Source organism: Xenopus tropicalis, chromosome 2, assembly GCF_000004195.4.
Source record: "Xenopus tropicalis strain Nigerian chromosome 2, UCB_Xtro_10.0, whole genome shotgun sequence".
Classification (NCBI taxonomy): domain Eukaryota; kingdom Metazoa; phylum Chordata; class Amphibia; order Anura; family Pipidae; genus Xenopus; species Xenopus tropicalis.
Genome location: NC_030678.2, coordinates 81,088,015 through 81,112,899, shown reverse-complemented (window position 1 = coordinate 81,112,899; position 24,885 = coordinate 81,088,015). Strand labels below are relative to the sequence as shown.

The 24,885-nt window shown below is 37.5% G+C and overlaps 1 protein-coding gene across 1 annotated transcript in view; it reads left to right on the top strand.

Moving 5' to 3' along the window:
* The first annotated feature begins 7,837 nt into the window (after nucleotides 1–7,837).
* The window catches only part of csf3r (colony stimulating factor 3 receptor), a 30,273-nt gene continuing 13,225 nt past the window's right edge, over nucleotides 7,838–24,885 (top strand). The window contains exons 1-6 of the mRNA XM_002938741.5: nucleotides 7,838–7,944; nucleotides 17,199–17,281; nucleotides 20,609–20,908; nucleotides 21,856–21,979; nucleotides 22,595–22,782; nucleotides 24,501–24,655. Of these exons, the coding sequence (XP_002938787.3) occupies nucleotides 17,224–17,281; nucleotides 20,609–20,908; nucleotides 21,856–21,979; nucleotides 22,595–22,782; nucleotides 24,501–24,655 (825 nt within the window). The 5' untranslated portion in view covers nucleotides 7,838–7,944; nucleotides 17,199–17,223. The remainder of the gene's footprint in view (nucleotides 7,945–17,198; nucleotides 17,282–20,608; nucleotides 20,909–21,855; nucleotides 21,980–22,594; nucleotides 22,783–24,500; nucleotides 24,656–24,885) is intronic.

Genomic DNA, 24,885 nt, shown 5'->3' with positions numbered 1-24,885 from the left:
TCTGAACCTTACTTAATGCCAACTAAGATATAATAAATCCTTATTGGTGGGAAATCAGTCCTAGTGGGATTAATTCATGTTTAAACGATTTTTTTAATACAGGTATGGGACCTGTTATCCAGAATGCTCGGGACCTGGGGTTTTCAGGATAAGGGATCTTTCCACAATTTGGATCTCCATACCTTAAAATCATTTAAATATTGAGTAAACCCAATAGGCTTGTGTTGCCTATAATAAGGATTAGTTATAGCTTTGTGGAGATCAAGTACAAGGTACTGTTTTGTTATTACAGAGAAAAAGGAAATCAGGGATAAGGGATCCTATACTTGTAGAATTAAAGCATGGTAGTCCAAATTACAGATTGACCTCTTATCCAAAAAAAACCCAGGTCCCAAGCATTCTGGATAGTATGTCCCATACCTGTAGTTTACATAACTCACACACAAATACATATAAAATGCTTTCTGTTGAGTGAGTGGAAAAGTAATCTGTTCTCTTAATGACACAATAAATGCCAAAAAAAATCTTGATGAATGGAAAGATAAGATAAATGTTTACCTTTAATAAGGGTAATTATAATAATCATCGTAATCAAGGATGTCATTTTGGCATTATATTCGCCACCTTAGTGCCACCTAGAATAATATATTTATTATATATATTTCCATATGTTCCCGGCCGACTCCTTCGATCCTCGCAGAGCAATTGTTTGGTTGCGCCCCCCACTACTACTGCGGTTTCCCGCCTTAAACCTTTCTGCCTTGCTGCCCCTTACATTTGGAATGCCCTCCCTGATTTTCTCCGGAGAGAATCCTCCATCAGTCTTTTTAAAACTAAGGTTAAAGACTACCTTTTGGAGCACTCGCCCAGCACCTAATCTGGGAACTGGCACTTATATTGTAGTGTCACCCACTGTGACCTACAGCACTTATATTTGCCTATTTGTGTCTGTTAGTTACCCTCCCATATAGATTGTAAGCTCTACGGGGCAGGGACCTCCTTCCTCTTGTGTCCTCGACTCTTAACTTATTGCTGCTGTATTTATCTGTATTTATTGTTATACTTTGTATTTATCTATTATCTTATTAACACCCTGTTTGTATTAATGTATTCTACTGTACAGCGCTGCGTACATAAGTAGCGCTTTATAAATAAAGATATACATACATACAAATACAATCACAGCCAGCAGGCAGGCACCATTTTGTGGGCCCTGTTATTAAGGCAAGCTTTGTATCATCCCAAAATCTTGTGTATGTGCCAAAATGGGGACCTGATGCCCTTCTCTATTCAATGGCTACACAATTAGATGGTGAGAAGGTAGGGGGAATATGAGTGCTGAATGGAATGTTTAAGTAACTGTCTGCCCTGCCTCTATGCCTAAGGCACAGAGGCGGGGCAGGCAGTATATGATTGACAGCTGGTATTTTGTAATGCATTTATAATGGATTTGAATGTGTCAATATAAAAATGAATTTTGGTTTCATGTTTAATTTGAAGAGGACTTTTACTATACAGCTTTTCATGTCTAGGTGACAGGTCCACTTTAAAGGTGAACAACCCCATTAACATTTAACTGAGCAAAGTTTAGTTTCTATGTGGATTGCCCTTTGGAGTCAGAAAGGCATTCTTTTAGAGAAAAACTGGAAATGAGCTCAGACAGAGTTTTTCACCTTTCTCTGGATCAGCTAGAAGTTGGGCTGGCTTCACAAATTTGTTATGTAGTTGAAAAAGTATTCTGTGTTGAAAACACCCACAAAGATTTTCACCAAAACAAAGGAGGTAAACATTTCTGGGTGATTGGTAAACAGAACTTTGAGACATAAACCCCAAGATTACGCAAACTGGAATTTTTCTTTTGTCTCCTGTATAGGAAGTATTGCAGTATCCCATGAGCACACAACGCAAGGTACCCAATAGTGAATAAGGACTGCTCAGGCAATAATAAACCCATGGAGCCTTTAGCAGTTGGCTAACCACCCACTGGTTGAAACACTTAAGGCCAACATGATAAGCAGAGCAGTAGCTTGGTTTGCTCCAGAGATAAGGAAAGACCACAACTCCCCAGAGCATACCCAGTATATATGGGTATGCTATTTATTGAGAATATCTATTTGCAACCTAGATCCTCCTGGACTCCTAGTTCATTTAGGGTGACCTTTATGTGAATGCTTATTTAAATGGAGGAGGGGGCCTGACAGCCAAACATCCAAAAATAGGGTGGCTGAGGCATCTTTATCCCTTGAGGTCATGCATTCTAGTCAGTAATGGGTAGATATGGAAAATATAACCAGAGATTATTATTATGCTTTATTTATGATGGAGACACTCAGTCCAGGTTGGGACTGGAATTTAAATTAGGCCTTGGTATTATAAGTATACAATTCTCTCAAGGGCCTACACCCGTAAGTGTTAACTGTTTATGACATCTTAGAGCAGCCTTCTGCTATCAGTCCAGACTGGCTTAAGACCCTCGTAGGTGACACCTGAAAGACAACCTAAGGCAGGTGAGATACTGGGATACTTAATGAACAAATATCTTAAATAATACATAATTGTTACATAAATAATACAGATACATAAACCATTCCGTGCAGAACACTTAACTTAATTCTCCTTATCTCTGCCCTGCAGTTTAGTAGGTAGCAGAACATGATGTAAATGCTGTCTATGAAGAACGTCTTTGGGTGGACTAGATTTGGCCAATGGGATCTTTTGGGTGGGTTAACATTAAATAGGATTTTTCCTAGTGATTTTGTGCATCTCATGTCATTTGTAATTGTTATAAAAGCTGTTACTTGTAAGGGTGAAGACACACGGAGCTACCTAGTAGCAGCTACTTGTCACGGCTACTAAAAGCCAGATAATACCCTGCCATAGACAATACTGAGAATTGCCTCTGCTAAAACACATGTAGAGACAATTATCCGTAAATGATCAGCATTGTCCATTTCTGTAGCCGTGACAAGTAGCTGCTACTAGTAGCTCCATATGTCTTTACCCTTAGGGCGAAGACACACAGGGCGATTAGTCGGCGCCCCTTTTGAAAAAGTTGTTGCGACTAATCCGCGCTACGAAAATGAATGCATGCCCTTAAGATACATTTAAAGCCTTCTGTGATACATGTTATTCTTTGACTTAGAATAAAGCAGCAGTTTTCTGCTAAACAACCTTATCTCTGAGTCTTGTTATATAATATAAGCTTCTGGTAGGTAAAATTACCAACAGTTATAAAAAAAAAGAAATGCTTTATAAAGTGCCCTGGTTAGAAAATAATCAAAGACACCAATACTGCAAGGCAATGCTATACACTGCACCACTATGCTGCCTGCAAATTTCATGCAGGTCTAAATATTCAGATTTCAATGGAGGTATCATCTGTCTGATTCATCCTGGGATGTTGCTTTTAATATCCAAAAATCAGATACCATGTCTTTGATATTTAATCTGGTCTGATCACTGACTTCTACTCTGCTCAGCTTCTTCTAAACAAGTCAAGTATTTCAAACTGCCAAACATTCTGCATTGCCTTGTTTAATGGTGTCATCCTGGAAAGTAAAGAAAGAAAGATAGATTATTAGATGGGAGATAGATTGATAATAGATACTATTGAAGTGCACCCACTCTGTTTCTTCTACTACACAAGTACTCAATGTTTCTGCAGTTCTACAATTTAGATATTGGACTTGTTGGAACAATAAGGCTAGTATACAGTGCAAACATTACCTGTAATGACATTAAACATGTGTCTATTAGAGTCATTTCACAGAGAGGAGGGGATGCTAAGAGAAGGTATGTTGCCATGCAGACTGTGGATGGTTGTCTGTAACTGATTAACTGAGCCACCTGCAGGCTGATTCTACATGCTACATTTCCCATATATCCAGAAAAAGTGTGGAAATTCCTCTAAATTTCAGCTTTGTACTAGTTACATTTAACTCTTTCCTTGCCAGCTGTTTTTCTGTACTTATATGCTTTGGGGAGCAATATTTTAACAATTGGTGAGACAGAGAAGCCTGCTAGCGATGTTAGGGGTTGGGGAGTAAGTTGTTTGTAATGTATAGGCTTATGGCCCTGTTCCACATATGTGCAGGGGAATGCAAGATATACATTTCCAGAAAGATGCAGAGTAGGGGTGATGTATTTTTGCAGATGAAAAAACATAATGTGGCACATTTCACATGCCTACTTGGGGCAAAACACTGGATTGTTTTCTCTTGAGCTACTTGCTATTTTTTTGGAAATATGAAAATAAAGTGGATTATAAAACTACTACCAATGAGAAGGTTTTAGCTGGGAATTGTTTGAAAAGGAGACTCTTAATTTATCATTTGAATTAGGCAACAATGAGCAGAATCTTAGGGAATGAGGAAGGGAAAAATCTTGAAGGTGCACGTGGGAGGAAGGAATGAGGAAGGAATGAGGAAGACGGAAAGTAGAAGAAGGTTTGGGGATTGGTATTTAGGATTGTTTTATAGTTTAAAACAATTTTAAATTTGTGTTTTGAAACTAATGGGAACCTGTATTGGTGCCCTTAATTTGCATGTCAGCACAGTGGGGCTCATTTATAAACTTCACGCAGTGCATAATTATTCGCACAGTGAACATATTTGCCCTGCGTGTTTTTATATTTATAAAGCTGGACAAGACTGATGTATTTAATGTGCAAACATAATTGTGAATTATCCTTAATAATATGGCAAATTGCAAAAAAAATGTAAAAAATATTCACTAAACAGATTTCGCAAATTGTGAATTTATATTCACTAAATGATTATTGTCGCTATATCATACACAATGAACACATACACACACCTTATTTGTAAGCCCTTTGCAAATATTTGTGCGCAATGCACATTTCACCATGATTCACTAGAAAATAGAAGACAGGCACAGAAGAGCAATATTGAAATGGTTAGGGGAAAACATGCACAAAACAACCATATGCAAATAAATATGAGCTGGTGAATTCTATAAATGACCCCCAGTGACTCTTACGACACAGAGGGAGGGACTTTAGTATTTAAAATGATTTTCAAGCATTTCATTTTGGCATTATCCATAGAAGTATATTACTAGAAAGGCTTTATTTCTATGAAAATGTGTTTTAATAAGGTCATTTTATGCTAAATATATTTTGAAGAGAATACCTTTAGGTTTTTAATATGTAGGGCTTCTGATATGATATACAGCTGGAAATATAGCAAATCTATCAGGATAAATGCTTTACCTGAGAGCTTATGAACTGGGTATTGCATTATGAAAGTTTTATTTTGGCTTTCTTTTAGTGTAATGTGGCATTTTGCATTTCCAAGTAACAATAGCCTGAAAGAGCAATTATTTGGGATTATCTGATATCACCTTCTGAGCTACAAAAAGTTAGCGTCCAAATTACCTTAGCAACCAGGGAGTGGTTTAATGAGAGACCGTTTTTTGAATAGGAGAGGGCCGAAACAGAAAAATAAGTTATATAAAGTAGCAATAACAATTAAATTGTAGCCTCACAAAGCAATTGTTTTTTGGCTGCTAGGGGCAGTGACCCCCACTGAAAGCTGCAAAGAGTTAGAAGAAAAAATAGATAACGAAGACCAGTTGAAAAAGGAGAATTTCACTTACCTTCTTGACATAAATTCTATTTCTTCTAGTCCCGACATGTCAGTACACATGGGTAGCATCGCCCCTCCCACACAGGAGGTAGGACCTATACCAAGCTAATTAAAATGAATCCTGCCCTATAAGACCACCTGACTTCCTCCTCACCACTGTTATACATTTGCCATAGCAGTACAGGAAGCAAAATTGGGATGGGAAACCTGTACTGACATGTCGGGGCCAGCGGACACGCGAGCCAAGGGCCAAAACAGGGGCCAGCGGACACGCGAGCCAAGGGCCAAAACAGGGGCCAGCGGACACGCGAGCCAAGGGCCAAAACAGGGGCCAGCGGACACGCGAGCCAAGGGCCAAAACAGGGGCCAGCGGACACGCGAGCCAAGGGCCAAAACAGGGGCCAGCGGACACGCAAGCCAAGAGCCAAAACAGGGGCCAGCGGACACGCGAGCCAAGGGCCAAAACAGGGGCCAGCGGACACGCGAGCCAAGGGCATTCTATAACATACTAAAAGTTAGCTTAAAGGTGAATCGCCCCTTTAAATGTGCCCAGTATGTAAGTACTCTCAGCATCAATTAATGGATATCTGCCTAGGAAGGCATTCCAGAATTCCAGTACATATTCATTTTATTATTAAAAAAAGGCTTTTTCCCTGTACTTTTGTTTTCTTATAGCTGATGAGTTGTATGTCTGTAGCTGTAACTCATCTCTCTTGGTGATAGTAGTAGAAAGTCATCTACAGCCAAATGGAAGTTGACCTCTGTATCACGTAGTGGGAACTGTCCAGGGCTGTAGCCCATTTATTGAGCAGAGATACCTAAGCTTTTACTAAGCCACAAAAGCATGAAAAAGTTCTCTGGGATGCCAAATAAGGACTGTGATTGGTTATTTGGAAGCCCCATGGGTACTGCTTGCCGGCAGGAGGTTCTGCTTGGAGTAAAACTGTGTCTCTGTGCCTCCAAAACTTCCCTCCAAGCCAGAAATTTAGAAATGGGCACTTACTTTGAGGTCACTTGGAGCAACATGAAAGAGGTGATGAGAAACATGTTGCTCACAAACCACTGGTTGGGGTTCACTGATGTAGAATATGACCCTGGCCCTGGGCACACTAGGTTTATTCTGAGCCTGCGGATAAACACAGTCCGAGAATCAGCCCCTCTGCTGCGACCTGTCTGGGGTCACCCAGAGCCTAAGGGGGGAATGTTATAAAAGTCGCTAACAAAAAGATATGAAATTCTTTAAAATAATACCTGAGAGTCTTGCAGATTGCACTTTGAATGGACCGCTGCCTGAGTTAGGCACCAATCCATTCAAAAGAGGTGGGGTGGGGTGAGGCATGTAGGTATCCTGAGTATCTGAGTTGCAAAGTAGGAGCATCAGGACGCTGTGCGTCCTTAAGCTGTAATATTCAACTGCCACTCATTATCCAAGGGGGGTGCAACGAAATGAGCCCTAAGGGGTGCGCAATTGTGCACCTTATTGCTCATACACTTGTGCTTCCAGGGGTCATGAATGACTGCTATGGTCTAAAGCAGCTGTTAAGTGCATGATAGGAGTCATTTACAATGCAATGACACTTTTGTTGCACTTTGCAAAATGCGTTCTGCATTGTGTAAATATGCCCAGGCCTCTGTGGCTTCCTCCTTGGCATTGCTCTATACAGAAAGTGTCAGGGAGTCAAGAAGCGTAGCCTGGAACAGGGTCCTATCCTTACTGCCTTCCCTAAGGCAGGCAGTAAAGACAGGAATCTACTGCACCTCCCAACACTGCTCTTTTTCAGCAATCAGCATTCTGTGAGGGGCATATACTCAGTAAGTGAGCACTAAGATTGTGCTCTAGTGCCCCATATGACTCTTGCATATTATTAGTCTTGATATCTTTGTGCACTGTATCTCAGACACAATAAACAGAGCACACAATGACATTGCACTTAATATGCTACAATATTGATGCTAAACACTGCATGAGGCAAATGTTTAATCTGTGGTTTTTTCAGGGTAATATGGCACAATTATAAATTTACAATAATCTAAGCAAATAATTGCTGTTAAAACCTGATTCCTGTGAATATTAACCATCAGAATAAACTTTTACACAAGTGAATATTAACAGGGCTTTTATCGTGCATGTGAAAGGGGTGTCCCCTTTGTCACAATTCTAGGTGTCTGTATCACTTCTCCCCTCCTCCAGCTCTCATGGCTGTTCAATGTTCAGGGAAGTGTTTTGCAATTTCCAGTGGGTTGGAGAGACAGTAACGGCATCATTATACTGGGAACTGCAGCTGGCAAACAACATCGAGCAGAGTGCAGGAACCAGCAGTTAACTGGCAGCGGCACGGTGAGTACTGCCCGCAAGCAATTCCCTGAGGCATCAAAAGGGGAAAATATAATCGGCATTTTATTTTCTAGAGAATGTGTTTCTCTGTCTGATATAACCTACTTCTGAACACTTTTAGGCTTATAAACTGTTCAGGTAGAGGCTTTTCCCTTTAACTTCAATTTACATATTATCCACTTAGAAGTTACTTCGTTATTTCAGTCTTTTACCATTCATTCTGTGCAATTGTTGCAACAAGACTTAGCACATACTTGTGCTATGTAATTAGATATCCATACAAATATGCAGGTTGACATTATTTAGAAAAACCTGTTGGAATTATTATTACATCTATAGGGTGAATAAACTTAAAATAAGTAGCACTGCTAGAGCTAATGGTTAGCATAGAACAACCAATAAAAGTAAAGACCGGATTGCTGTTGCTGCTGGCGACTGCACTGCTCCAATTTATGTTAGTAAATTAGCCCCTCAGTCTTGCAAATATAACCAGAATTTAATACTTGGTGTTTAAAACAAATATGTTTTCTCTCAGTTGGCAATTTCTTGAATTGAATGTGTTGTTACAATATAGAAACCAGTGATGATTATCTTGTGGGGTTCTAGTTGTTGAACTATAACTATTAGCCATCCCCAAGCAAAAGTTGAAATGTTGCAGCTTGGTCATAAGGACCAGCAGCTTTTCTAAATTGCCAGGCACTGGTGCAGTTGATCCAGAAACTAAACAAGTTGCTGTCGTCAAGGCAGCGCATGGCTGAAGCATTAAGCTGCGTGTTCTGGAGGAGGAAGTGCGTGTAACTTTAATACCAGATATATGAAGATATCAATTAATCATGCTAAGTTTCTGATTTTGAAGTTGCCATGTTGCCAAGGAGACAGCACAGGATAGTAACTTTATCACATTTCTTATTTTCCTCTAAACAACTTGTTATATTTTACATAGACTTGCCTTGCCATTTCCTGATAATTAACCATTAATCAAAAGTCATTAATCATCTCTTTTTGTATGGATTTTTTCTAAATCTCTTGAATGTAGAATTATTATATTATTTGTTCTGTACGCTTGGGAACATCTACCTTTTCCAGAACTTGTTAAACTACAATATAAACTATAGTACAATCTCCACTACTCTGTCAGCTTTTATTGGAGGATTCTGGGAGCTGTAGTTCAGAATTGTTCTCAGACGTTTAGAGAAGTTATTACATTTTATGCCTTATTGGATAGACTTTCTCAGAGAGCTACAACTCTCAAATTGTTTAACATATAGATTCATTTACCCAAAGGCGAAATGCTGAATTCTTTTAACGTCATGACATACATATTATTACTACTTGCACAGACCTGTGTGCTCAGTTTGTGGGATGCATGATTCACTTGTTGTATTGCAATATTGGTGTTTTCCCTTATTGCTGTCAGGTTGGCGTATCTCACTACCAGTGCAGTTCTGCTTCATGTTTTTATAGGTATCCAGTTTATATACTATTATCCAGAATGCTTGGACCCTGGGTTCTTATAAATAAGGGGACATTCCATAATGATTTAAGGCTACTAAAGAACACAAGAGAGGGAGCTTTCTCCTCATTTTCTAACCTTAGGGATTTGCAAGAGCTTATCCGACTTAGAAGGACTCCTTGATAATATTTTGTCTGATCGAGGTATCCCTGGTTCTAAAAAAAAAAGGAAAATTATTTTAAAAAGAGGCACCAGGAGGGCAGAACTATAGTGGAGTAAACCATTAATTTCAATTACTGGGACACAGAAGACTGTTAGGAAACTTAAGTAAACCCAGGCTAACCTCTAAGCATACAGACCACATGCAAACTCATGGCACATTCTATAGACAAACTAATATATATCAATGCTGAATGCATTATACCTGACACTCAGATGTGATAGTAGGTAATTAGCCATGTATGTATTTAACAGAAGACAAGGTTCTATCAGCTCTTGAATTTGACATATGAACAAAAGGAAAATTTTAGAAAGGTATGTAAAATAAATACATGTGTATAAGAAGAGTCTACTAACCACAAAACAAATTTAAAATATTGCGTAATAAGACTTGATTACACACACAGCAAGGGAATATATGGACCCCATAATTAAAAGGTCATTTTGATACTTGATACTTAGGCAACCATGGAATTATTAAACATGAGACTGACAATTAATCCTTTAAATCTCTTTCAGCAGAATAAATGTGAATCAATCACAATCCATTTAATTACCAATACTCAGTTGACAGCAAACAAGGAAATAGTTGTTAAAAAGAGAAATAGGCTCACCAATAAAAACTAACCAGGAAATATATACCAGGTTATGTTACACAATTTAATTAGGAGTTCTCGCCCTTCTATAATTAAGGAATTACTTCTCTGTGTTATAAATCTAATACTGTGCCAACACGCTATCTTAAAGGACAACTAAAGTCTAAAATTGAAAATCATTAGAAATGCTGTATTTTGTATACTGAACATAAATATAAACACTGTGAACTTACTGCACAAGCCCAGAGGTTGAGAAGCCTAATTAAAGTAATGATTTATGCTTTCAAAGTTGTCTAGAGGGGGCTGCCATGTTGTTACTTGGTTAGACCATCTTTTTAAAATGTAGGGCTTGCACATGCTCAATTTGCTCTGGGCTGCTGTTGGGAGGCTGAGCTTAGGGAACGGAGTAAATTATCAAAACATCACATCAGGTAATATCTGCCATAAAAGCAGATTAATAATTAGAATCATAATATGCAGACTGCACTGGTTCCTGTGTTGCCAAGTAATTTAATGTGTGTGTTAGAGTTTTTGCATTGTTTAATAAAACTTTTCCCAGCTCTCCAAAGCCAGTGGCTGCATAAATATGCAAAATAATCCTCCAGTGAGAATCCCAGCTGTGTAAATTTTGTTCATTGTTCTTTGTTCCTGCAATTGGAGCTGGAAGCAATAAGCACTGAACAAGTCTGTCCCTTTATCCCTATGTCTGATTCCTGTGTAACATAATAAAGCTAAATATGATGTAATTATCTACTGTATATATGTAAGATAATATCAAAATGGCTAATATAGTGCTGGGAATCTAATTAGCATTCTCACTGGTCAATGCTCTTGTGTATATCATTTTTCTTCAACTAGGTGGAACCTAAAATGTATCCCATTGGCACAGAAACACAGGTGTATCATGGGTACAGGTACATATAAACTAGTGCTGCCCTATTATACACATTTTATTACAAGATATCAATAAAAACAAGCTTTAGCTTAGTATTTTGACATAACCTGTTTACAACAGACTCCCAAATATTACCATATCTCCATCCCCCAAAATATCAGTTCAGAAGATATTTGTGGCTTTTTCTAACAAAAACACATTCTGAATTCTATTCTTCTACAAACAACTTTCTATTACACTGACCAAAGCAAAGGTTTGCTGAGCAGACTGAGGGTTTCATACACAGCCTGTTTATAATAGTGAGAGCACAAACTCAGTGTCAGCCACTTTGCATATGCAAATCAGCATGTCTGGGAAGGAACATTGTATTTGGCCTCACCCCGTGTGTAATGCACAGAAAACCCAATGCAACTGGCTTCATAAACACTTTGAGAGAAGTTATTGGTCTGTTGTGTGGTAAAAAAAAAAAAAAGCAAAAAAATCAAGTCCCAGTACTAAATCTAATAGTGCTCTGTACCTAGCCATGGTGGAGAGTGTATGGTGCATGTGCAAGTCACTGTATTACATACAGAAAAACCTTTACAATGGGAAAGTTTATTCCCAGATGCGCTGGTTTGTATTAGCAAAGTGACTAAAACTTTTGTAACAGCTTGTGCCTATGTTTCCAACCTTTGCAACTTATATTTGTAACACAGCTCAGTATTTGGAATCATTACAATGTGGAAAGAAAAGTCACACAATAAGGATTTAGCCAAAGCCTCACCCCAAGCTCAAAGTGCCAGAGCGGGACTTTAGTTTTTTAGGGTGCAGCCAGACAGGACTGTGATTGGTTGGCTTGTATGCATGTTTAGCTGTGAACAGGCAGTGACTAGAGAAAGCAGGCAGGAGAAAGAAGAATATTGTCGATCCCTAAGCTCAGGTCAGTGACATCAGCCAAGAGCAGACTGAGCATGTGCAGTAGTTGGGCAAGGCAAAAGATGGAGAGCTACTGTAGGCATCTTCAGGGGTATGGATCTTTATTTCTATAGAGCTTTGGTAGCTTTGGGCTGGTACAAGGGCTCAAAACGCATAGCTAAACATTTCTAGCTATATTCTTTTTTTAGACTTTAGTTCTCCTTTAAATTGTATGGCGCAAGATTTATAAACAATTTATATATTTTGTTTAGGAGATTTTAAGATTAAAGGGTCAATTTATCAATACCTGAGTTTGTGTTTTTTTCACAATCCGAGAAAAAAAAACAAAACAATGGAAAACGTATAAACTCGAGAATATTAAGAACCATTAATGGTCAGTATTTATTAAAGAAAAAAATCTGCCAAAACTCGACAGGTAAAAGCTTCCAAGGCTCAATAGAAGTCAATGTAAATTGTCTCTAACAATTTTATTTATTTTCCCAGTTTATTAAAACATTCAATTTTTTTTAGCACACTGAAAATGAATGAACAATGTTATTCTCGCCAGCATGCGGGAATATTAATAGATATAATATAGCATTTGAGAAGAAAAATTGTCACGATAATTTTTTTCACGTCCACGGTTTTTTTTCACAAACTCAAATTTTTGATAAATCCGACCATAATACCAGTATGGGACCTGCTATCCAGAATGCTCGGGACCTGGAGTTTTCCGGATAAATGATCTTTTTTGTAATTTGGATCTCCACAATTTAAGTCTGCTAAAAATCATTTAAATATTGAATAAACCCAATAGGACTGTTTTGCCTCCAATAAGGATTATTTATATCTTAGTTGGGATCAAGTACAAGGTGCTGTTTTATTATTACAGAGAAAAAGGAAATCATTTTTAAAAATTAGAATTATTTGGTTATAATGGAGTCCATGGGAGATGGCCTTTCCGTAATTCGGAACCTTTTGGATAATGTGTTTCTGGATAAGGGATCCCCATACCTGTACAAGTTTTTTCCTCAGATTTTAAGGCTGAAAATCACTACTGTAACACAAAGTTGGAATACTCAACTCAGTGTCAAAATACCTTGTATTGTTCTGTACTAAGAGTTAGGGCTAAACTACAAGGGTCAGATTTAATCACAAAATTTAGTCACGCAACGGCACGAGAAATCTGATCCCCACAGCTGTAATACAGGTTGGATCATATTAAGAGCCACATTTAATTCAGCAAGAAAAAATGATCTCATGGTTTATCACGTGAAAATTTATAGAAGTGATTCAATTTGAGCAGAAAAACTTTTCTCCTAATTCAATTCCAGTTTTTTTCCCATAGACCTTATAGAATGTTCATGTGATAAGCAGTGAGATACCTTTTTCTGATTTGAATTACATCTCAAACTGAATCTCATGAGTTTTCACATGGTAAACCTTTTTCTCACTGAACTGAATCTAACAAATGGGATGTGTAAACTACATGGAAGCTTTGCCATCCAATGTGATACACCTCTGTCAAAAACTGATTGCATCGGAAAGACTTTTTATGTCATTAATATACATTGCCTGTTAAATGTAAATGCATGAACAAACACATTATCTGACTTCGGGCCAGATTTAATTCAGTGAGAAAAAGTAACCTCACTGTTTATCATGTACAAACTTATGGATAAGATTTAGCTGGAGGAGAAAAAAACTACTCCTAATTCAGTTCCAGTTTTTTCCATAGACTTCAATAGAGTTTTCATGTGATAAACAGTGATATACGTTTTTCTGAATTGAATTGCATCTCAAATTGAATGTTGTCCATGAGTTTTTACGTGATAAAACTTATTCTCACATAATTGAATCTGACCCTTTACCTAATTCAACTTGCACTTTGATTTTGATTAGATTTGTGGGTCAGACTTTATTTGAGCCACAGAATCTTACCATGTTTAGTTCCTGCATCTATATCCGACAGTCAATGTATTTCAATGAGAAGGAAACACACATCACAATTATGCAGCATTCCTTTTCCCCTTTCCCACATTAAATTCTTGCCCATGCAACTAAAACTGAATTGTAGGATGCATCCTATAAAGTTTCCTGTGTAGCCATTAGAGCCCAAAACATGATAATTATAGAAAAAGATCTAATGTTCAGTATGCCATTACACATTCAATTAAATTCTATTTCATTAATGTGAGTAAAAATTGTAAAACCCCCATTAAAATAGATCTGCTATGTCTGAGTCTCTTCATTGGTTCCACCAATGCATATAATACTCAACACTATGGGAATCAGTTTTGTGACACAGTATCAGGGATCATTGAGATGCATCCTAAAAGGCTTGTGGATGCATTATTGGCTTTCCCAGGGGTTAAAATGTACCGTATACATTTTGTAAACAACCAAACCTTTGAAAGGCCATGTAACTTGTCAGAAACATCCAGCATTAAACTTACTCAATGTTACATCCAACATTAAACGTAATCAAAGGTTTTTCCATATAACATGTTTGCATTCCATGTGAATAGGTGATCATTTTGTTTTCACCAAGAACTTCAAACATGAAGGTTCTGCTCATTTTTGTTTAATATCATTCATCCAACTGTAAAGCTGGCCATACACGCACCGATACTATCGTATGAAACCTAGTTTTGTACGATATTTGGTGCGTGTATAGCATGTCGGCGAGTTGACCGATATTGCAGAAAGCTGCTGATATCGGTCGACTCGCCGATCGGACCGGTTAAAAGATTTTGATCGGGCGCCATAGAAGGTGTCTGACCAAAATCTGCCATCAGGGCTGAATCGGCAGAAGGAGGTAGAAATCCTATTGTTTCTACCTCCTTATCTGCTGTTTCAGCCCAGACGGTGTGTGGCGGATCTGACGATCTGACATCGTCAGATCGCCATGTGTGTAGCCACCTTTAGGTTATACACTGATATATATTGGAAGGATATCAATGCTTTGGAGGCCTTAAACAATTATAGAAGCCAGTGTGGTTGCAGAAAGAGGAGTATACATTAATGGAGAAACAAACAAAAAAAAAACAAATATGGCTAGATATGCTGTATTTTATATACGTCACAGCTGCTGGCTCAGATCTTTCATGCTACAGAACTGTGGATGCCTTGGGCTGTTACAGAATACCAAAGCATAATGTGCATCATTTCTACCTTACTAATTTGTTATTATAATAGTGCACGATAGTGCATGATAAAATGCTATATTTATTCTGTATAAAGATTTAGCATACCTGATAAGATAGCAGCTGCCATTTTAGCTTGCTCTCAGTAGTTTCCATGCAGCAGCTCTGGACACTGGTAGTTTAGATTACACAGCACATTTAGGAAAGGGAGAGAACTGAATGGGAGGGGGAGGAGGAGAGGTGAGGGGAAGAGAAAAGAGAGGAGCAAACTGAGCAAACTCGTGCCATGCCGTAAAGGATTTTTCTGACAGCAAGAATTCTGACACAGAAGAACATGTATACACAAAAGAAGAGGACTCTGCTCTGCAGCTTCTATGTGAGTGTTTATGGCTTTATTCACATAGACCAGGGATCCCCAACCTTTTTAACTCGTGAGCCACACTCAGATGTAAAAAGTGTTGGTGAGCCACACAAGCATTAAGTTATTTGGGGATGCCAAATAAGGGCTGTGATTGGTTATTTGGTAGCCACATGTGGACTGCTGGCTTGCAGGAGGCTCTGCTTGGAGTCAAATTGTGTCTCTGTACTTCCAAAACTTGTCTTCAAGCCAGAAATTTAAAAATAGGCACCTACTTTGAGGCCATAGACCTTTCTGATAAAGCTTACTTAGTTTTTATCTTTCCTTCTCCTTTAAAATATATATCACTGTGCACATAAGTAGTGCTATAGGAGTGCACATATACACACATACATTACAATCCAAGTTTGGCCTATCTGGGGAGCAGGGGGTTAGATCACTTGCCCAAAAGAAATGCACTGGGATCACACCCAGGTCACCCTGGATAAACCCCTCACTTTACCACATCCACCTAGTCCTGACTTGCTTTAACTTGGAAAAATGATGAATTGTGATGATGCATTTATCTGTCAAGAAATACCATCTGCTTCTTCAGAATTATAGGGGAAGTAGGGTGTGTTTTAGGCTGTGGTAGAATTAAGGGTAGCCTTAAAGTTTCATTTTGTCTTTTTTGTGCTTTTATAGGGCAACATGCCTTAAATCTACTGAAATAACATTAACATTAATGTATATATATTATAATTAATATAGCAGTTAGGTTCGCACACAGTACAAGGTATACTTGTATATAGATATTATATAGATATAATTGTATTTTAAAAATATTTTTATTTCAGTTGGTTTCTTTGGCTCATTTGAGGCACTGTGCTCACACACACACTAAGGGCACTCATACAAACTAGGCTCCATCAGCCAATAAAATAGAAGCTTGTTTATTTTAGTGAGTGAGTATACAGAGTTCAGAGATCAAGGAAAATGGAATTTGCAACGACACTTTCTGGATAATCAAATAAGAGATTAAATAGCTGTATATTTGGTTGATGTATGTATGTATAGTTCTATTTATAATGCTACTTATACATGCAGCTTGTACAGCAGAACAATAAAATAATACAAAAAACTGTCATTATAATAATAGGTGAATAAATACAAAGTACGATAATAAATACATTGCATCAAGGATTCCACAGAGTTAAGTGTCAAAGTAACAAGAGGATGGAGGTCCCTGCCTCGTGAGCTTACAATCTAAATGAAAAACTATGTACAGTTTCAAAGAATTAAAAAAATAAATACAATATTTTTAAAGTTCCAAAAGGTCAATAGCACAGCTTATATTGATATCTCAGTTCTCACAAAAGATGAGGGAGTCACATGAAGAGTTTTTAAATGTTTAATAAGCACCAAACCTTTTGGAGGGCAAGGTAATATATGTCAAAAACAAAAAGGCCATGCTAAGTGATCAAATTATGATGAAACAATATATATAAAAACCAAGGCTCGAAATGAATCTTCTAGGGAAATAATCTTGAATTGTGTATGTAGATTGATTTATATGTACTCATAAAGAATTAATGTTGTCCGGACTATGTTTTTATTGGTCTGTATCTGTAAATCCAACAAGATTAGGTGCTGGGCCAATGCCTTTTTTCTGTACAGCTTATATTTACTGCTCCTGTATTACTATTATCTCTTGCAGGTAATGGGATAGAAGAGTGATAGCAATGTGGAGAAAATGGGGAACCATGCTGGGGCAGATACTGCTTCTACTCATGTCTGGAGGTAAGTCACCTATTTATCTTCTACAATGGATGCTCCATTATAAATGTATAATTTATATATAAATTGGCCTATACAGTGTAGGTCAATTGATTGTATGTAGGTGAGTCATGCACTTCTTGCATTCTACCTCCCTGAATTTATATATTTTTTCCCTATATCTAACCACAACTTTTTTTTTACCTCACAAGTGTAAATACAGGTATGGGATCCATAATCTGGAAAGCAGTTATTCAGAAAGCTCCAATTTATAGGAAGGCCAACTCCTATCGACTCCATTTTAATCAAAAATGTCATTTTTTTAATGATTTTTTTTCCCTTTAAAGGAGACATTTTATATAAAGTTCATATTCAGTTATAATATTCATCCTCCCTCAAAATGTGAAATGATGCAGAAAGAAAGAGGTTTTGAAAGCATTTTATACCTCTTAAAACTGTCATTATATGAGAGCTGCATACACAACCTCTCAAGTTAGAAGCCAGAGAAAAATGAAAGATGGGAGTGTTGCTTCAGTCTCCCACAGGAAGTGGTCACAACACTGACTGACAGGCTTTACTCAACAGCAGAAGGGAAAACCCCTCCCAGTTTCCTCCTTCTGTGTCTCTCTGCTTGTGCTGCTGCCAGGGCGAGTAGAGCAGGAAGGGACTGCCTGTGACATCGCTAAGCCCAGCCCACCTATGCATATTCACTGCCACATTCTGAAGAGTCTAAAACCGGAAGCTGGCATAAGGTCTGGGTAGAGCACAGTTTTCAGCCAGTTAGGGACATATTTGAACCCAAAGGTATTAAAATAAAAGCACTTACTTCTATTTTACATTATTTTACATGGTTTAGTGCATTGTAAAAATGTATTTACAACAGTACATTGTACTTGATCCTAACTAAGATATAACTAATCCTTGTTGAAGGTACAACAATCCTACTGGGTTTATTTCAGAAATGATTTAAACATCAACTATACTTAAAGGGGCAGATTCATCGAAGTACGAGTTCGAATCCCGAAATGGGTAAAATTCGGATTAGATACGATAATTTCTGATGATCAGAAATGTCACGAAAATGCTTACGAAAAAATCACAATAGTCACAATAATATCGTATTGGCGATCCGAAAGTCACAAAATTTTAGTATCCGAACGATTGTAAATGGCGTGAAAACCTTTCTGACTTTGATCCTTCTGTGCATGTTTTTGGAAGCCTCCCATAGGACTCAATGGCAGTCTGCAGCTCCAACCTGGCCAAAGAAAAGTCATGATAATGAAGCTTTAATGAATTCGAAACTTTCGAATTTGTTGCAAAGTGCGAAAAAGTCATGCAAATTAACGAAAAAAACAGAAAATACGCACAGTTCTATAAATTAGAAAAAAATAAGAATTTTTTGTATTCGGACTCAATCGTACTTTGATAAATGTGCCCCAAAGTATAGTCAACCATATTATGGAAAGAGCTCTTATCTGGAAAAGCCAAGGTCCTGAGCATTCTGGAGAATGGGTCCAATGCCTATAATTTTTATATAACTCTCGGCACAGCCTGATCCTTGCCTATTATCACCTAAACTAACTTAAGACTGCTAAAAAATAAATTTTCCTTCAAGTTATCATGTAAATGACTTAACAAATATCCAAAGGGTGAATGATAGCTGATGCCTGAGCAGCAGAGCTGTCAACCAACCCCATGTCATGAGGGAGATAATGATCCACTCCAGACCTTTTTAAGACTTTATTCCAATTCAGGCCTAGAAAAAACAGGACTGGATTTTTATCTCCCTCAAGACATAGGGGTTGCTGACAGATTTGAAGCAGGGATTGGATACACAAACAACAACAGAAAAAAAATACTGATTTGACAGTAACATGGCAAAATATTTCAAGGTAACTGAGCTTCAGCAAACTGAGCTAAAAATTAACGTATAGTTATAGCAGAAAACTAAGCAGTGTTCAAGCTGGACAGGTCCTGCACATGTTTTTGTATTAGCATATAAAAGAAAATTATACATAGTGAGAGTTGTGAAGACTACTTGACCTTCTAGGTAAAAGAACTAACTGCCATATGTAATAAAAGGCACTATGTTTGCCCAGGAGCAGTAACTCATAGCAACCAATTTGTTTGTTTTTAAACAGGTGACAAGTAAATGTTACTTGCTGAACTGCTCCTGGGCAAACTTAGTGCCTTTTATGACATAACCCCCTTAAGAATCTACAAAGGTTTTTAATCATGAAGATACTGAGTATGTCTGCAAGGAGGAAAATAAAAATAAAAAAAAGCTTCTGTATGCGACTGTATTTCAAGAATGTATACAAATGGCAGAGATGTATAAATACAAAGAATGCCCGTGTCCTATGCCCATAGGGCATAAAAAGAACCACTCAAGGAAAATTTGGACCTGAAATCTGAAATGCAAAACATTAGCTTTCTAGAGAAATAGAGGGAAAGAGAGTCAAGCAGTGGAAAGTTAGAAAACAAGCAAAAAAATGTAAAATTTAAGCAGAGGTAGGGAAATTTCTTCAGAACAGTTTAATAATAATAAAAATTAGCACTTACAGTACAGTTAATCCCATGCAGGACTACCTGACATTATTGCTCAGGTGAGGTCAGTGAGACTTTGTGGGGGGCTGTTTGGCTGCTTTAATACTTATAATAAAAATATACTGAACTTCCATTTGCAAAAAGTGAATTTTTATTTAGGTCAAAGACCAGGCAACTTTCAGACCTTCTCTTGCTCTTTCTCAATCCTGTCTGGTAGCCACACACACAAAAAATATTAAATCCTCCTAAGAGGGAGTGTATTAAACCAGGACCCACCCCAAGACACAACATCCATAGGTGTTGGATGATTTAACACTGACTTTTGACAATTTTTTTTATTAAAGTGCTAGAGACAGCCCTGTGTGGCACACACAGGAATTTAGGGAGTTTTGTTGCCTGAGCAATGTCCAGTTCAACAGAGAGCAACAAAATGCAATTTTTTTGCCACAGATTGGATCATGCATAGCAGGTAAATGCATGGGCTCTAAGTGGTGCAATTATTGCATATAGGGCAATAGTAAATTACCCCATAATTTACTAAACCTTATAATACCAAATGCTCAAAGAAAAAGAAAGGATTACCATATATTGTATCTATCTATTGTGCTATCCAACACCAACATAAGGACTGCAAGATATTCATGACATACTATATTTGCCGTAGGGATGAAGGAAGGGAGTGCATGTACTTTATCATAGTAGACACATGCTATCTCACCAGTCTCATTGAAATCCGATCAAACCTACAGATGTTCATGCTAGATATTTGATTAATATTACATTTCACATATTACATCTTCACAGGTGTGACAGCCAAAACTTGCGGAGTCATTTCCATAGACTCTCACACAGTCCAACTTGGCTCCCCTCTCTCTGCATCCTGTGCTGTTGGCAAACAATTCTGCCCTGATGTTAACCAGGATGTCCAAGTCATTTGGAAACTAGACCGAGCATTTACCCCAAGTAAAGATTACAGCGATGTTCAGCAAAATGGATCTTCAATTTACTTCAGAAGTTTCAACAAGACTTCTGCAGCACTGTCTTGCTACTTTAAGATGGATCAAGGCCTGCAGCTAATGGACAGAGTGGAAATCAATGCAGGCTGTGAGTATTGTATTGCATATTTTTTTACCATTTATTTAGTAAGTTTCTTTTATACAAAAAAAACTGAACAGAACAGAGAGAAAGCTGCAGGCATATCAGTTTCAGCTGCTAGTGTTCAGTTCAAGACCAACAACAGCCATAGGAATATAAATTTATCCTGCTTTCTTTTAAGATATATGCAGCCTTAAGCTGGCCATACATGCAGATCTTTGGGCCGTGTGTGGGCTCCAAAGTATCATCCCGATTATTTTTGTACCATGGTGGTTGGTCATTTAGTTGATGGGACAAGTTAGAACATTTCGTTTGGGTAACAATAAAATCTATGCATGTATTGTGTTTCTGATGATATCCTTGAGGGACCTACAATGTATCTCTGGGATGTCACTTTCGTACAATTGTTGTCATTTTTAGTACTACCTACAATTTCAATCTGAATATTAGTTTTAGGTTGTTTCATTTAAACATTCGATCAATATCCAAAACGTTGTTGGAAGAAGACTAAAATCTGAAAATGGATGGCCAGCTTTATACAGGTATAGGATCTGTTATCTGCATTATGGGAAGACCATCTACAATAAACTCCATTTTAATTAAACAATTCAAATTTTAAAAACTGGTTTGCTTTTTCTCTGTAAAAATAAAACGGTACTTGATCCCAAGATGTAATTAATTTTTATTGGAGGCAAAACAATCCTATTGGGTTTATTTTATGTATAAATTATTTTTTTTTTACTAGACTTAAATGGCAGGTCCTGAGCATTCTAGATAATAGGTCCTATACCTGTAGTATGTTAACATTTTTTATAGCTTTCCCAATGGATAAATAGCAAGCAAATTTCTGTCCTGCAATGGTAGGCTAAATTGTAATTTCACCACAGTGAGTTGGCGCTCTGAACTGTGATCTTATCTACATCACCTACTACACTGCTTATTTCTATGTACTGTAGATCCTCCACCTAAACCGACCAATCTGACCTGCCAACTAAACGTCACAGATGGAAGGCTAGTATGTAGCTGGCAGCTTGGGAGTGACCCCTTGATAAAGACCAATGCCACACTATCCATTGCTAGGTAAGTATTAATTTATAATTGCAAAGCATTAATCTGCACATCATTATATGTAATAAAAGGTACAATTTTTTATGGCAGATTTAGGAACCAGGAGTAGTCATTCAGAAAAAGGCATATAATAGTCGCCAGTTTTAATGCAAAGATTTAATTTGTTACAGTTAGTTACTAGTTCTTATGCAAAGACTATTGCATTACATTATGCCTATCTCCATAGTATAAACACTTATGGGAAAACATGGCAATAGCACATGCTCTGGTATTATGTCCATATTAGTGTATTGGTAGGTTAGAAGACACATAAGTGGTAAAGAATCATGCTAATTCTGTTTGCACATCTACTGGTATGGAACATCATTCCAGATTTCCATACTGTCCACTAATAAACATGATACAAAATTGAATGCTTCTCAGACTCACAGCCATGCAAACTGCACAGCCACACACTGTTTATTGTACAGAAGAATCCAAAGAAATGCTGGGCGTGTAATCCAAAGCTGAGTTTTTTTTAACTAAAGAATATATTGTAGTATACTGGATGATAAAATGTTAAAATTAAGAGCACTGTGACTATTTTGTCTTGTAAAACATACACAGACCATTTAATTTACATTTTAGGACTAACGAATATTGTGAACCATTTGTGGGGGGAAACTACCATTGTGTCCCCCAACCTGGTGAGACATCATGCACCATAACTCGTCATCAATACCATCTCTACAAGAAACATGCAGTTTGGATTACAGTCCAAAATGAGTTGGGATCTGCCAATTCATCCTATCTCTGTCTCACGCCAATGAACCAAGGTAACATCCTCTCTACTCAGGGATGCAAAATTTCCACCAGGTCTAGTACCCAATAGCAAAAATCAGTGGGCAGTTTTACTCGTCTTCTGTTTTGAAGTTAGTTGTTGTGGCTTAGTATATCAAGTGATTACATTACCCCGATAAGTCTGTATGATGTAAAAGCAGCTAAAGTTTCATGGGTGCTGTATTTCTTTAGCAGCTATAAGTAAAAAAACTGCCCCCCCTAAGTTACATTAATTGTCCCTGTCTTTTATCAAGCCGAAAAATATGTATTCATTTTTAGTGAGTGGACCATTTTCCCCCTGGATGTTCTACTTCTACTTATGGGTGTAATTAATAATAAAGGCAAAGTTTGCTCTAATTGAATAACCCATCATGGCCAATAAACAGTCAGCATTTACTGGTCTAGAATAATGGAAAGAAACATCTTTGATTAAAGTATACTATATTTTGCCCATTCTGAAATTAGTCACACAAATACATTAATTGGGACAGAAATATATATTTTTGTGAGTATATACAAATAGCTATAACATATTTAGTAAATACATGTACATAGGCAGTAATGATACATCATTCTACAGAACACTGTGGCATATTCTTTAATTTTTAAGCTGACTACTTTGCTACTGGCTACTATGGCAGTTTTTAAATAAAACTGTATAACTGTTCCAATATACACTGAAAAACAAATGACTAAAATAATATGTCAAAAGGTGAGTTTTGCCTTTATTTTCTCCATAATGGGAATTCTAAACTCCAGGGAAGATGTTACTAATCAAGGAATATATTTTCTCTGTTCAGAGAAGCTTGCTGTTGGGTCCTGGAAGCTGGAGTGTTTAGAAGAGTGTGTGGTGGCTCAACTATTGGGGTAGACTTTCCACAGGAAGCTTCTCCCATGGAAAAATATTAAAATGTGATTAGAATGCTAGGAATCTGTCTATAAGCGGGACACAGAAAGCTAAAACTGCCTTAAAACTGAAGAAAGTGCATGATGTGGATCCCGCATTGTTACAATATCTTAAAGGAACACTATCATTGGAAACATCTTTTTTTCAAAACACATGAGTTAATGGAGCTTCTTCAGCAGAATCCTGCATTAAAATCTGTTTTTCAAAAACACAGATTTTTTTATATTTAATTTTAAAATATAACATGGGGCTAGCCATATTCTTCATTTCCCAGGGTGCCACAGCCATGTGACCTGTGCTCTGATAAACTTCAGTCACACTTTACTGCTGAGCTGCAAGTTGGAGTTATATCACACCTCCCCGCCTCCCAGCAGGCGATCAGTAGAACAATGGGAAGGGAGCAAGATAGCAGCTCCCAGTAGATATCAGAATAGCACTCAATAGTACGAAATCCAAGTCCGGCTTGAGACTCCTTCAGTTACATGGGAGTTGGAGAAACAATAGGTTACCTGAAAGCAGTTCTAATGTGTAGCACTGGTTCCTTCTGAAAGCTCACACTCAGGCACAATGCACTAAGATGGCTGCCTACACACCAATATTACAACTAAAAAAAATTTGTTGGTTCAAGAATAAAATTTTAAATGGAGACATTTCCTATGTAAAACAATCTAATTTAGAAGTAAAAAGTAAACGATAAAAATCATGACAGTATCCCTTTAAGATTTAGCAAAATAGTTTGGCACAATAGCTTTGTGTGAGAACAATAAAACATTTTTATTAAACGTTTTGAATGTGTTTCTTTTTTAGTAAAGTTGGACCCTCCAGTCATCAAGGAAGCAGCACCAGTCCTGTCTCGCCCGCAATGTGTCAGGATTCTGGTGAAAAAGTCAGAAACAGGAAGTTATATTGACCAATGGTATCAATTGCGCTACAGAAAAGTAGAAGAGAGCCAATGGACAGAGGTAAGTCACTTTTCAAATATTTTGTGAATTTCATCTTGAAAGAAGGCATAAACTGCATTCTGATCTTAGCATAACCCAAGCATATGCCTGACATTTTTGTTTTGTGTCTATACTGCAGTCATGGTACTGTCTTGTACAGGCAGCATGGTTACAATATGACTAGTTCTGGAAAGTGGCAGTCCACACTCCTGTGCTAAAATGCAAAATATATCTAGGGTGGAGAGTCTTTG